This window comes from Numenius arquata, chromosome 5 (assembly GCF_964106895.1).
Source record: "Numenius arquata chromosome 5, bNumArq3.hap1.1, whole genome shotgun sequence".
NCBI lineage: Eukaryota > Metazoa > Chordata > Aves > Charadriiformes > Scolopacidae > Numenius > Numenius arquata.
The window spans coordinates 56,648,690-56,660,654 of NC_133580.1; the positions used below are offsets into that span (position 1 = coordinate 56,648,690).

At 36.6% G+C, this 11,965-nt stretch overlaps 1 protein-coding gene across 1 annotated transcript in view; it reads left to right on the forward strand.

Annotated features, from left to right (window-relative positions):
* The window catches only part of ACOX3 (acyl-CoA oxidase 3, pristanoyl), a 37,080-nt gene extending 26,006 nt beyond the window's left edge, over nt 1–11,074 (forward strand). The window contains exons 13-19 of the mRNA XM_074147340.1: nt 216–329; nt 2,014–2,129; nt 4,782–4,956; nt 5,467–5,534; nt 6,222–6,308; nt 9,824–9,885; nt 10,302–11,074. Of these exons, the coding sequence (XP_074003441.1) occupies nt 216–329; nt 2,014–2,129; nt 4,782–4,956; nt 5,467–5,534; nt 6,222–6,308; nt 9,824–9,885; nt 10,302–10,314 (635 nt within the window). The 3' untranslated portion in view covers nt 10,315–11,074. The remainder of the gene's footprint in view (nt 1–215; nt 330–2,013; nt 2,130–4,781; nt 4,957–5,466; nt 5,535–6,221; nt 6,309–9,823; nt 9,886–10,301) is intronic.
* Nucleotides 11,075–11,965: the final 891 nt, after the last annotated feature.

The window sequence follows — 11,965 nt, forward strand, 5'->3', positions numbered from 1 at the left end:
GTTGAATCTTAGGGGGTTTATAGGCAGTGATGTCAGATTTTTCAGCACTTGTTCACCAGTCCTCATTTGGCTGGACTAGGCTATAATAAAATAAATATTATGGCCTAATTGCATCTGGCCTATCAAGTGTATGCGTGGCTTTGTAATAGGCTTTTAGTTCCAAAAAGTCTGATTTCTTTTCTCATAAATCATTTTTATTTCCTTTGGTATTTCAGATAAAGCTCCTTTTGAATCCCCTTTTGGAACAATAAACTTTTTGCAAGACTACCATCATATCCTCGGCTGGAAATTCACTCCCATTAGCACTGAAGATTCCATGGACTCCTCAGGTAGCCTTCTGCTGTTGTTAAACTGATTCTAGAATCTTAAATTCCTTCCCAAAGGATCCAGAGATTTGAGATTCAAGCTCTGCTACTTATTAGATATTTTTCACATTACTGTTTTCTGACTTTGTTTTTATTATATGCATTTCAATTTACTGAGAACATAGTTTGCATTTCAAAATATGTCCTATTGTACCCAGCCTCAATTCTGGAATGGAGGATAGCATCAGATAATTTTCTTCCATTTTTTGTTCCTCTAAAATAGAATTTCTGGTCTATTTTTTTGCCACTGTATTGTTGTTTTCAAGTAAAACTGCTGTAAGGGGCATTGATTACCACTACCTTATATCACTAAAATATCTTATTTTAGAAAACCATACAAGTAATTTAGAAATATGTTGAAGAGGTTTTAAGTGTGTCTGGTTTTGACAGTTGCTTTTAGTTGCATAGAGAAAAATGAGTAATAATGAAAGAAAATTCCCTGCAGTTTTTTTGGCTTACTCTGCTATAATCAAATCAAGTATGACATGAGATGCCATTCCCACTTTTGTACTGCTGTGAGCCCAGATTGGCCGTTGGAGGCAAAAATTAACAAAGAAATGAACAGATAATGAGATAGTGACACAGCACTGAGCAAAAGTGAATCTGTGAAACTGAGAACATACTGGGGAGGAAACTCCAGTCTTAATATATAAGGGGCAAATGAGTTGATTCCTAGAATCCGGTAAGCACTTCAGTGCTCAAATAATTGCAGAAAAGCTGAACTCCAGATAGTGATGCATAGTACCAAGTGAGATAGTATCATAGTAGCTATGGGGTAAAATCTGAGTAGCTTCAAAATACAAAGACTTACAAGAAAAAGACTAGTTCAGAACAACTGCTTGCTTTCTTCTTTGTTGTATGTCTCCAACTTGTGAAATCCAGCAGAGCACAAACTGATACCTAAGCATATGTTCTCTCCTCCTTGGTAATACCTACTGAACCAGACTATAGTTTTAAAAATATCTGAATCTGTTTATTGTTCCATTCTATTAGAAACTGGACTGTTAATTTAAGTGCCTGAATTTAGGCAGCATGTGAACATTCACAGTTGCCTAAATAATATTCTACATAAAATCTTAAGCTAAGACACAAGCAAGCAGGATTCTTACAAGGACTTCAAGCTAAAGCACTTTTTTTTCTTAATAGTTCCAGGCTGCTCTAAAAATATAATGCACTTCTCTACAAAGCAGGTCATTCAAATGTGATTACGTTCAACCACTTTTGCAATGTTAAAGTCATGTGCTTTCACAAAATGTGGACTGTCTTCTGTTTTTGTACTCTCAGAAGAGACTGGATACCTTGCAGACCTAAGTCTTAATATGGGAAGAAAATAACAAGCTAAAAAAATTTCATCAAGTCAGAAGTCTAAATTGAGCTGTGGATATACCTTGCCTTTTAGCTTGGGGTCAGTTTGAACTAGTGTATGGTCAGGCACGGTATGTCTTCACTGCTACAGTCTGACCATCTTACCTAGATGTTATTTATTGCATCTACAGTAATGGGCAAAGTGTCATGTTAACGGATTGATTAATTAGCTCTGTCACTTTTCATCTCGGGTAACAAAAATGGAGACTGCAGTAGCATCTGCATGTGACTTCTTGCATTATAAATATGAATGTTAAGAATTTTGATTTTCTCTTTTTCACAGTTCCTTTAGCAGCATATAAATGGCTGGTTTGCTACCTCCTGCGAGAAAGTGACCTAAAGCTGAGCAAGGAGAAGCAGTCTGGGCGAAGTGATTTTGAGGCAAAGAATAACTGTCAGGTAATACTTACTCAGCTTTCTTATTTTATTTACTTATTTTCATCCAAGTTTGTCAGACCCTATTAGTTTTATCTTCTTGTGTCATGAATTGTCATTTCCTCAAGCATAAAGCAGCAAATCAGATAACGAATAAAATTTAATACCTGTCCATGTGCATTGTATTGAACATGATAGCAGGAGGACAGTTACCATCAGCAGAAGTCTTCCAGGGTATATTTCCCTTCAGAAAACTTGCAGGCATGTGCTTGGTGATGTCTTTAATTTTGATAGCACAACTTCTGAAGACTAAGTCTACTACTACTATTAAATCTACTGCAGCATCTGATTATTACATCTCCATCTGCTCTTGTGGCCAAATACATACTGTAGGAAAGAATCTTGCTCTGGCAGGTAGGTAAACTAGATGACCTAATAGGTCTTTTCCATCTCTAATTTCTATGGTGCAAAGTACTCATGAAAGATACCAGACTGACAGCATTGGAACCTGAAAAGGAAACATTTGACAATCTACATACAGCAGATCCACTATCTCACCAATGAGTTTTAACAGCTAGGAATGGCTTAACTCCAAATTGCAGCGTTATGAGCGTATATCCCCAAGCTCCCCAAATTCTTCCGTTACCTCCATGAGAAAAACTGGCTCGCATCCTAGGAAAGAACACTTGTCATTTGTCACTGGGGAGGGAGACCTGTTCCCTGAAGATGGCCAGTGTCGTTCACCTTCTCTGCAAAGCTCATTAAAAAATATCAGGAAGGAATATTCAACTTGGCACCTAGAAAGAGCCAGCCTGGCTTCAACAGGGGTTGGTCTGTGTGAAACCCCTGGTAGAGCGGAGGAAATCTTTCCTGTTTTTACTGTAGAAGCAGCTTATTAGAGAAACTCTTCAGGGTCTAATTCAAAATGGGTGCCAGAAATTCAAGCCTGATTGCCTGTCAGTTGGCCAGCTCTTGGGAGGCCGGTGCTGGAGCCAGAGTGTTAGAGAGAATGGTTTGCTCAGAAGTATGAAGGTTCTCTTCTCTTTTATGTTCAAATGTGCTAAAATTCAAAGATACTGAGGCACACAACTGCTTTGGAGATAGACATTGTTATACCTTAGGTCATTAGGTTTTCTTTTCTCCCTAAAATTTGTCTTCAGGTTGGCGGGATTCTTTATTTTAAATGGCATGCCTCAAAAACATCTGAAAATGATTTACAAGCTGTGCTTTAAAGACATTTACATAATTGATTTAAAACTTTCTGGGCATCAAGAAGCACTTTTCTGTCAGCCCAGTGACTGACTAATATATAATATTTGTTCTTGCTAGGGAGATCTGGAAGAGATTCCTAGCCTATCCCTAGGCTATTTTGGTTTGGGGATAGCCTGAAAGAAACAGTACAGAAGTGCAAGCAAAGGTAAAGAAGAAAATAGAATTATAGGGGAGAAGAATGAGGAATTAATGCTTCATTTGGGATATTGAGACTTACTTCATTCTGACTAAGGAATTGACACTCATGTCTAAAAAAGTCCATCTAGTAAGGGGAAGTCCTCCCTAAACCTGGAGAGAATAGGTGTGCTATTTTGCCATTCACACTTGTATCTGAGCTTGGACGTAAGTATGCCACCAAACAGCTACCAAATGAGAGACAGCGATCTTTGGAACGTGCCTTTTTTAAACCCCACAGTGGACTTAAATGCAAGGATGATGCAAGTATTCAAAGGAAAAAAGGAAAAGTAATCAACTAATTCTAAATGAAAAAAAAAACCAAAACTGGACAAATGGGCTAGAACCAAACACCAGTTTACAGCATTGCAACAAATCAGCCACAACAACAACGGTTTTATATCCCCCTTCTGTTCACCAACTAGAATGTTTCCAGTCAGCAGTCTATTTTGTGGTAGGACATATACCATGATACAGCAAAGGTGAAGTATATAAGGCAAAGAAGTTTTCCTATGCGAGTACAATCACTTAAGGTTTTATAGTCCGTATTAACAGTAACTAATGACCTTTGCCGTTCTGATCAGAGGATTGGCAAGGATTAGTTGGATAGTTCTTTCAAAACATACTACAATCTATTGCAATCCATAAACAGAATGCACTAATGCTAACATGGTCAGATTTTTTATTTATTATTTGAATGGACTGTAGTAAGTTTTCAATAGGTTACTGAACCACTTTGAAGATTGCATCCTCCTTATAAAATTGTGCGTAGTATTAAACAAAGGTGAACTTGCCTTTATCTTTGTTAGAGTTGCATGGGTTTATTAGTGATCCTAAAGTCAGCAAACCCGATTTTGTATGGTCTTCTCTCTGATGTAGCTACTTGATTGCATACAGTCTGGGTGCAACTGCCAAGTTACAGTGGTAATAGGTGTACAGTCTGTGCTCCCTTTGATTGGTATAAGGGAGTACCCAAACTGGAACACAGCAGAAAATTAGGATCTAATTTCTAAGAGGCATTTCATGAGGCATTTCATGACTAACCTTTGTAAAGAAATTTTGGAAATGATTTTATTCAGTTTCTTCTTAGACTTTCTTTAGCCTCAAGCTATATCAGCAGATCTAAATCAACAAATCTCCACTAGCTTCACCAGAGCAATGCCATTTTGCACCAGCTGAAGATTGGTTCCTTATGTTGTCACTAAGTATCCTCGTTTTCTGTTTCCTAAGGTGTACTGCTGTCGATCACTAGCCATTGCTTTTATTGAACAAACAGTCTTACAAAGATATCATGACTACACACATGATCCCAGCATACCATCTACTCTGCAACCAGTGCTTAAGAATCTCAGTGCTCTGTATGGATTCTGGTCTTTAAGTAAACACCTGGCTGTGCTCTACCAAGGTGAGATCACTCCCTCAATATACTGTTCATGTAATTTTATAAAAGTCCTAACTGAAAGACTAGGAATTTTTTTCCCATAGTGTATCTTGGCAGGGGGAGGGAATCCCAATTATGATTTAGATTAGAGCATTTTCTTATTGCTGGTGTAATGTAAAACAACCATTCTGGACAAAATTTCAGGAGCAGGAACCTGGAGCTACAAATTAACCCAGAAGACTCTCACCTAGCTCAGAGGTGATGGAGGGCTCACAAGTTTTGATGTGGTCCAGTGCTGTGGGGAGAGGACAGGGTATAGGCAGCAAGTGTTGTAGTGTAGCTTGTTAATGCAAAAGACTTCAAATGTCTTAGTTTGACAGTTCTGCAGTCAACTCATTAATGAAAGACAGTCAATCCAATTACACAGAAGAGTCTATTTAGTCTCTTTAATACTAAACTGATAAACTGCTTTGTAAAAGGATTGTATCAATGTGATCTTAACTGATATAAGCTTCTTTGTGAATGTGTTTGCAGGTGGCTATGCTTCAGGTGAACAAGCTGGTAGATTTATTCAGAATGCTGTTCTGGAGCTCTGCAACAGGGTAAGCCTTCAGTATTGTTTGTTGTGATTAAATAATAATATAGTATATAAATACTGAAAAAAAAGATGTATCCGTTATTCTATACTTCAAGGGGTAAATTAGCAGGATATTACATTAACAGTTTCTGAATAACTTTCTGTAAAGTTTAGCAACTCATCGACCCTGAATCTAGTCCTATTTTATTTACCAAAAAATGAAAAACAATATATCTTACAAAATAACAGTCTTATCATTTGTGGCCAAGCAATCTTCATTGGAAAGCCAGTGAAATACTGCAGTCCAGTTCTATTTATTTCATTGTTGTGTTAGCTCATTTGTTTTCTCAGCACAAAAGCTTTTCAAACTGGACCATATTCTTTGTAGGTAAGTAAAATTTCAACGAAGAATCTGAAAGTTACATTTTTAAAGTTCTAAAATACATGGATTTATGTGTGTAAATGGTATCATCTTGGTTAAAATGTTTTAAAACCCCTAAGCGAAGGAAGAAAAGATTTGAAATGCAGACTCTTTTTGGCAATTACACTGCGAGGAAAAATTGCAAAATAAATCTAGACTCCTTATTGTGGATGTCTCCTAAGTTACCAATAGCTGGTACTTTATGAAAATAATCTTTGTGCTGCTCTGTAGTTCACAGATAGCCATAGACAACTGCAGAAGTTGCTGAATGTATGTCTTGTTTTTAAACAGCTGAAAGATGATGCAGTTGCCTTGGTTGATGTCTTTGCTCCTCCTGACTTCATTCTCAACTCTCCCATTGGTAAAGCTAGTGGAGAGGTAAGAAAACCCATTTTAAAATTTGTAAGTTTAATCATTAAGAAGGCTATTGCCTGTAAATAGCCATAGCATATCCAAGGCACTTCACAGCTACCAAATAAAAGGGAGACACTTTTTCAGTGTAAGGTACCGTAGTTAAATTGATGTCAGCAGAAAATGACATTTTGCATTTGCTGGAGACAGGCTTCAATGGGAAACTCATATAGTATTGCTTTAGTTTGCTCTTGTGGTGTTGCTGAACAACAAAATAAAAATTATACCATCTCCTGAGATTCTTAAGGAATAACATATCTTTAGTATATAACTTAATGCCTAGGGGAGGTTGTAAGGTGTGTTTCTTCTCTGCCTGGGACTTTTGCAGCCTCTGTTGGTATTCACGTTACACCCAGTTTGTGTGATGTCCATGTAAATGGTGTAGAAATTATTTCTTTCTGTTTATTCTTCATAAAATATTTATTTTAATAAGAGAAAGGAAAATTTAAAACTTGTTCCAGTTAAAAATTATATCAGAAATTGCACAATTCTTTGAGAATTCTGTTTATCCAGTGGGAATTCTAGGATGTGACAGAGTATCTTGTACTAACCAGTGCAAGGTACAGCATTGCCCAAGGCATCTCGGTAATCTTAATCTTGAGTCAATAACGTAAGAATGGCCGTACTGGATCCAGTTCACAGAACACTCTGTCACTGACAGTGGCCAAGGAAAACACTGTATGAAACAGATGAAATACTGAAGTGTTCTTTCCTTGGTGTCTCAGCTGTTGGCAGTTGGTGGTTCAAGATGATATCTCAAGCCATAGGTTGCATTTGTATCATTCTGTTTAATAGCCACAGATGTATCTACCTTCCATTCATTCTTCTCATCCATTTTCAAATTCAGCTGTCTTTTGGCTGTATGACACTGACATGACACTGAAATCTCCGTAATTGAAGTATTGTGAAAAATTACTTTCTAGTCCCATGCCATATACACTTACTATCTGGGGGGCCTTTTCATTCCTGTGACTGGCCTTGTTTTCCTTCTGTGTATCTTTCCTAGTTCTGCCATGTCCTTTCTGAGGTATCATAACCAGACCTACAAGCAGGATTGAGGATGTGGGTTCACTGTGGATCTGGCAATACTAGGTTATGGTCCCCCTCTGCTTTTTTTTTCCCCTTGACATACTTGAAGAGTTGTATTTCATTCCAAAGTCTCAGCAAACCAAAATTCTTGCTTACTGGCCAACCTAATCAGCCGAGCCAAGCTGTGGGACAACTACTATTTAGAGACTGGCGTCACAGTATGATAGCTTGGTTTAGCATGGATAGACCCTGTAGAGAATCACCAGAGCCTGGGGAGGCTGCCAGGAGGTTTGACAGGATTGCTGAGTCAAGTGTACTCAATGCTTTTCAATATTCTCTCTCTGTGTCTTCATCTCTAAAGTTGTCCATCGTTCCCATGGTAATCAAGCAATACAGAAGGCAGCCCAGATGTTTCTAAGGAGAGGCTGACCTAACAGAATGATTAACTTTGGTAACACAGTCTCTACAAATAAAGGAGGAAGGACTAGCTCTACATATCAGCCATCTCAACAAGAGCACTGTAATCATCACTGGAAACTTTGTATATTTTGGAGGGTTAACTTAATGAAAGAGGTTATGGAAGGGAAGCTCCAAAGTTCACTCTAAGAGGAGCATCATCTGTAAGAATGATAAAAATATCTGTATTGTCCAAAAGTGCATTTTCACCCATTATTCTGTATCTAATAGAAGCTGTGAGCAAATGCTATAGGCAGGAATATAAAATATGGTGCAAGTACACCATGATCTGTTCCTAGAGTACTACCCACTTTCTAGCGGTCAACTGGAGATTTCTTATCAGCAGCTAATAAAGCTGTCATGATCTGGCTACTTCCTCCTTGGCTAGCTCTTAGCTCACACAAATACAGAAGCCACAGAGACTTTTTAATATTAGGAATTAATATTAGAGATTAATATTAGGAATATAATATGTGAGATATGCCAATAGAACTCTTAAACACTACTGACTTCCTGTGTGCTAAATAGTTGGTAAGGTTTTTGTCATTTCATTGAGTCACATTGAGAAAATAATTTCAGGCAGTGATATCCAACCCATGTGCTGCAGAATTGAGGAAGGTTTTCTGAACTGCCTCTAAGTCTGTGGTTTTCAACTTGTGTAAATATTTTCAACTGAAATTTGAAAAAAGGCTGCCAATCCCTCATTCAAAGAAAATACTTAATAAAGCTCCTTGACTCCTGGCTGTCTATGTTTAATTCTCTATTTGTTGCTATCTTTGCAACTCGTAAAAACCAATGCAAACATTTTAGTAAAAATTACAGCATGGTAAAGGATAGATTATCCAAGCATAACGGGAAAATTAATTTAATTCAGGATAAGCTATGTTGTACTGCAGTGGAGTGCCTTGCACCATGAGCCACAGATCATAATCAGAACAGAAGAAACACTTCCAAATTTGTTATGGGCAGCTCTAAGCACTGAATAAGAATTCAGTTTCTCTTTCAAAGAAACTTAGATGGTGTAGACATTGTTTCCTCATAGAAGCTTTGGCAATCTCAGTTTAAGTATGTGAAGTTATCGCCACATTTATTTCAAGATTAATTAAAAATTGTTAGACAATATTAAATCGAACTTGGAGTGGAATAAATAGTTAAAACTAGCCCATGTAATCAAGGTAAAATGTATTTACTATTAAATATATTTCAATATTTATTTTAATCATCTCAAATACATAGGGCCGAGCTATCTTTTCATGTGGAAGAAAATGCTTTTTGCTTTACATCACTGTTTTTATACTACATTAATAATGTATTATACTGTACTCCCAACTTACTGCTGAAAATATGGCCTTCCTTTCCTCATCTTTCTATAATGTTACTTAAATTTTAAGCTTCGGTTAATTATGCACTGCCAAGAATTGCTAAAATTATTCTTTTGCAGAATTTACTTCCCATGCACTTTTTTTTAACCATTCCACGTAAAATTGCAAATTGATGAAGATGAGGAATTAACAATCTGTTTATGAGAGAGGAATTTCTTGTGCTCAGGTCGAACAGTTCACATCTGGGAAAGAAGTTGTGTCACTTTCCAGAAATATGTTGAAATAAAGGTAAAACCAGACATGCATGAGTGCTTTCAGACACAGTCTTCAGGTTTGGACAGAACAAAGATTAGGTTATATTAAAAACCTGATTTCCAAATTTCTACCTTTGATAATACAACTCATGTCAAGTTGAAAACAAGAGAATATAAAGATTACTGGTTTCCTGCTCTTATGCCAAGGATGGTCCAAATGATTTACACAGTTATCTGATGTTTACACTACTTCAAAATTTTGTGCTTTATCTTTGTGTTTATTCTTGCCTGTACATAATTATTCATATTTGTTACCTAGAAATTCAGTCGTTTCAACCAATAAGATAGATAATTTGTCTTGCAGAAGTTTTCTTTTTTTTATTTTCTGTATAAATTAATACTTTTTATTATTCTTTTTCAGTTATATAAAAATATGTGGGCAGAGATCCTTCAAGGCAACAAAGCTCTGAACAGACCTTCATGGTGGGCAGAATTTTGTATTAATAAACCTGTTACAGGCAGGCTGAGTTCAAGATTGTAAACCAAACAAGTTGTAGGAGGCTAGATGGGCCTGAGATGGATCCCTGATTTCAAACATCAGGAGGAAATGAGACCATATGTCAGACAATGAAAATGAAAGAGATTTTCATAGGGAAGTGCCAAGTTTTAAAATAACTTTGAAATCAAGTCCAACTTGGTCTCAGGGACTGTTATAATAATGACAGGAGCAAGAGCAACACATCTGCACACTATTCATATTTCTCAATTAAATACAAAAAAATGAAGATTCATTATGATCACTGCTTTGCAAAGTTTCTATAAAAGAAATGTTCCAGTCTGTCTCTTGACTTTATTGTCATATTACAGATGTTTAATAATTAAAAAACGTTTCCCACCAGGGATTATGAATAAACTGAACAAAATAAAAGAGAATTTGAAGAAAAAAGCAAAAAGACATCAAGAACACCAACAGCGATAAACCTGTATTAAGGGATGGGAATAATTTTCGACAGCCCCTTTGAAGTCTGTGAAGATATTCTGATGTACTTCATATGCCTGTGTGTTAAACTACTTGATTGGTCTTTGGATGCAGGAGAGGATTGGGATTTTAGACAATCTGTCTTTGAATTGTGTATAATTCTGTAGATAAAATTAATTGAAAACAACTCGTTTATACATCTTTTTTAAAAAAATGTATGGCAATGGAAACTTGTAAGTTTTATATATGTTTTTGGTTGGCTGTATCATTATCAAGCCTGGGATACATTGACACACAGAAACTGCATCTGTCTTTTAGGTCAGAATATACTCAAATTATTATAAATATGGTCTTATAAGAACATACAACAGTGGTGGGCATTATTGAACTATGAAGGTATTTCTCTTTCAGCTGCATTAACGGTCAGATATTTTTATTCACAAATGGAAGAGACACTAACAAAGCTTGAAAATTCAGAATATTTTATGTTTTAGATACGCTGTGAAAAGCAAATTCATTTTTTCCTTTGTTGTATCTATAAACTGAACTACTGTTAAAACCTAATTCCTGTTGCCCTTACTGTTGTGAGCAATCCTATTATGCCAAAGAGATTATTTTATAAGTTAAAAAATACAGTATTGTTTATGCCTAATCAAGGGTGAATTATGGTTTGGGCTACTGAATAAATGTGATTTCAGTACTTGAGTGTTGAATTCTACTTGAGCAGAATCAGACATTTGTCCTTGTGGGGTTTTACAATTTCGTCTGTTGTTACAGTGTCAATATATGAAAGTTTGTACGTCTTTACAGACTGCCGCGATGTGACCAAGTAGTTCTGCAGAGTCGTCTTTGATTCCATCAAGTCCATTGAGAACTCCCAAGTGCAGAATAACATGAGTACAATTTAGGACAGGCCAGACAGAAGCTTTATTAACTATGATTGTGGTGAGAGAACATTTGGTGAGCATCTCCCCCTGTGCTCCCCTGTTCATAGCCAACTGATTGCAGAGACCCAACCTATATACCATTTCAGAAAAAAAAGAGGTGAGGAAAAGCAATCATTTCAATGTTAACAAAGCCAGATCTCCATCCCTGGAGGCACGGACTCCTGAGGGAGCTGTCTAGCTGTCACAATTCTAAGGAATCATAGACCAAATAACATGACAATATGAAGAGCTGGCTCTTGGTGGGGGCTGTAGTAGTGGCACACCCCACGTTTTCTTGGCATGGAAGTGGGGAGTTGGAAACAATCACAGACTGTTAGATTTTAGCCAAAAGGGATGTTCTTTTAGTAAAGATAACTTCTTAGCCAGGCCTCTCAATCTTAATAATTTTACTGCCACAAGTTCAAGGTCAATTAAAGATGATCACTCTCAACATACTGCAGTAAAAAAAAAAAAGAAAAACAAACAAAAAAACCCCCAAATTCCAAAACTGTTGGTTTTAGTCCCGTTGGAAAAATGGGTATAAACTATCTTGTTAAACCTTGCCTGTATTTTTTTTTTCTGAACTTCATTTTATTTGCCAGAGGTAGTCAGTGTTACCTGTGGTTTTTCTACCTCTATTCTTTATTCTTTTCTAATG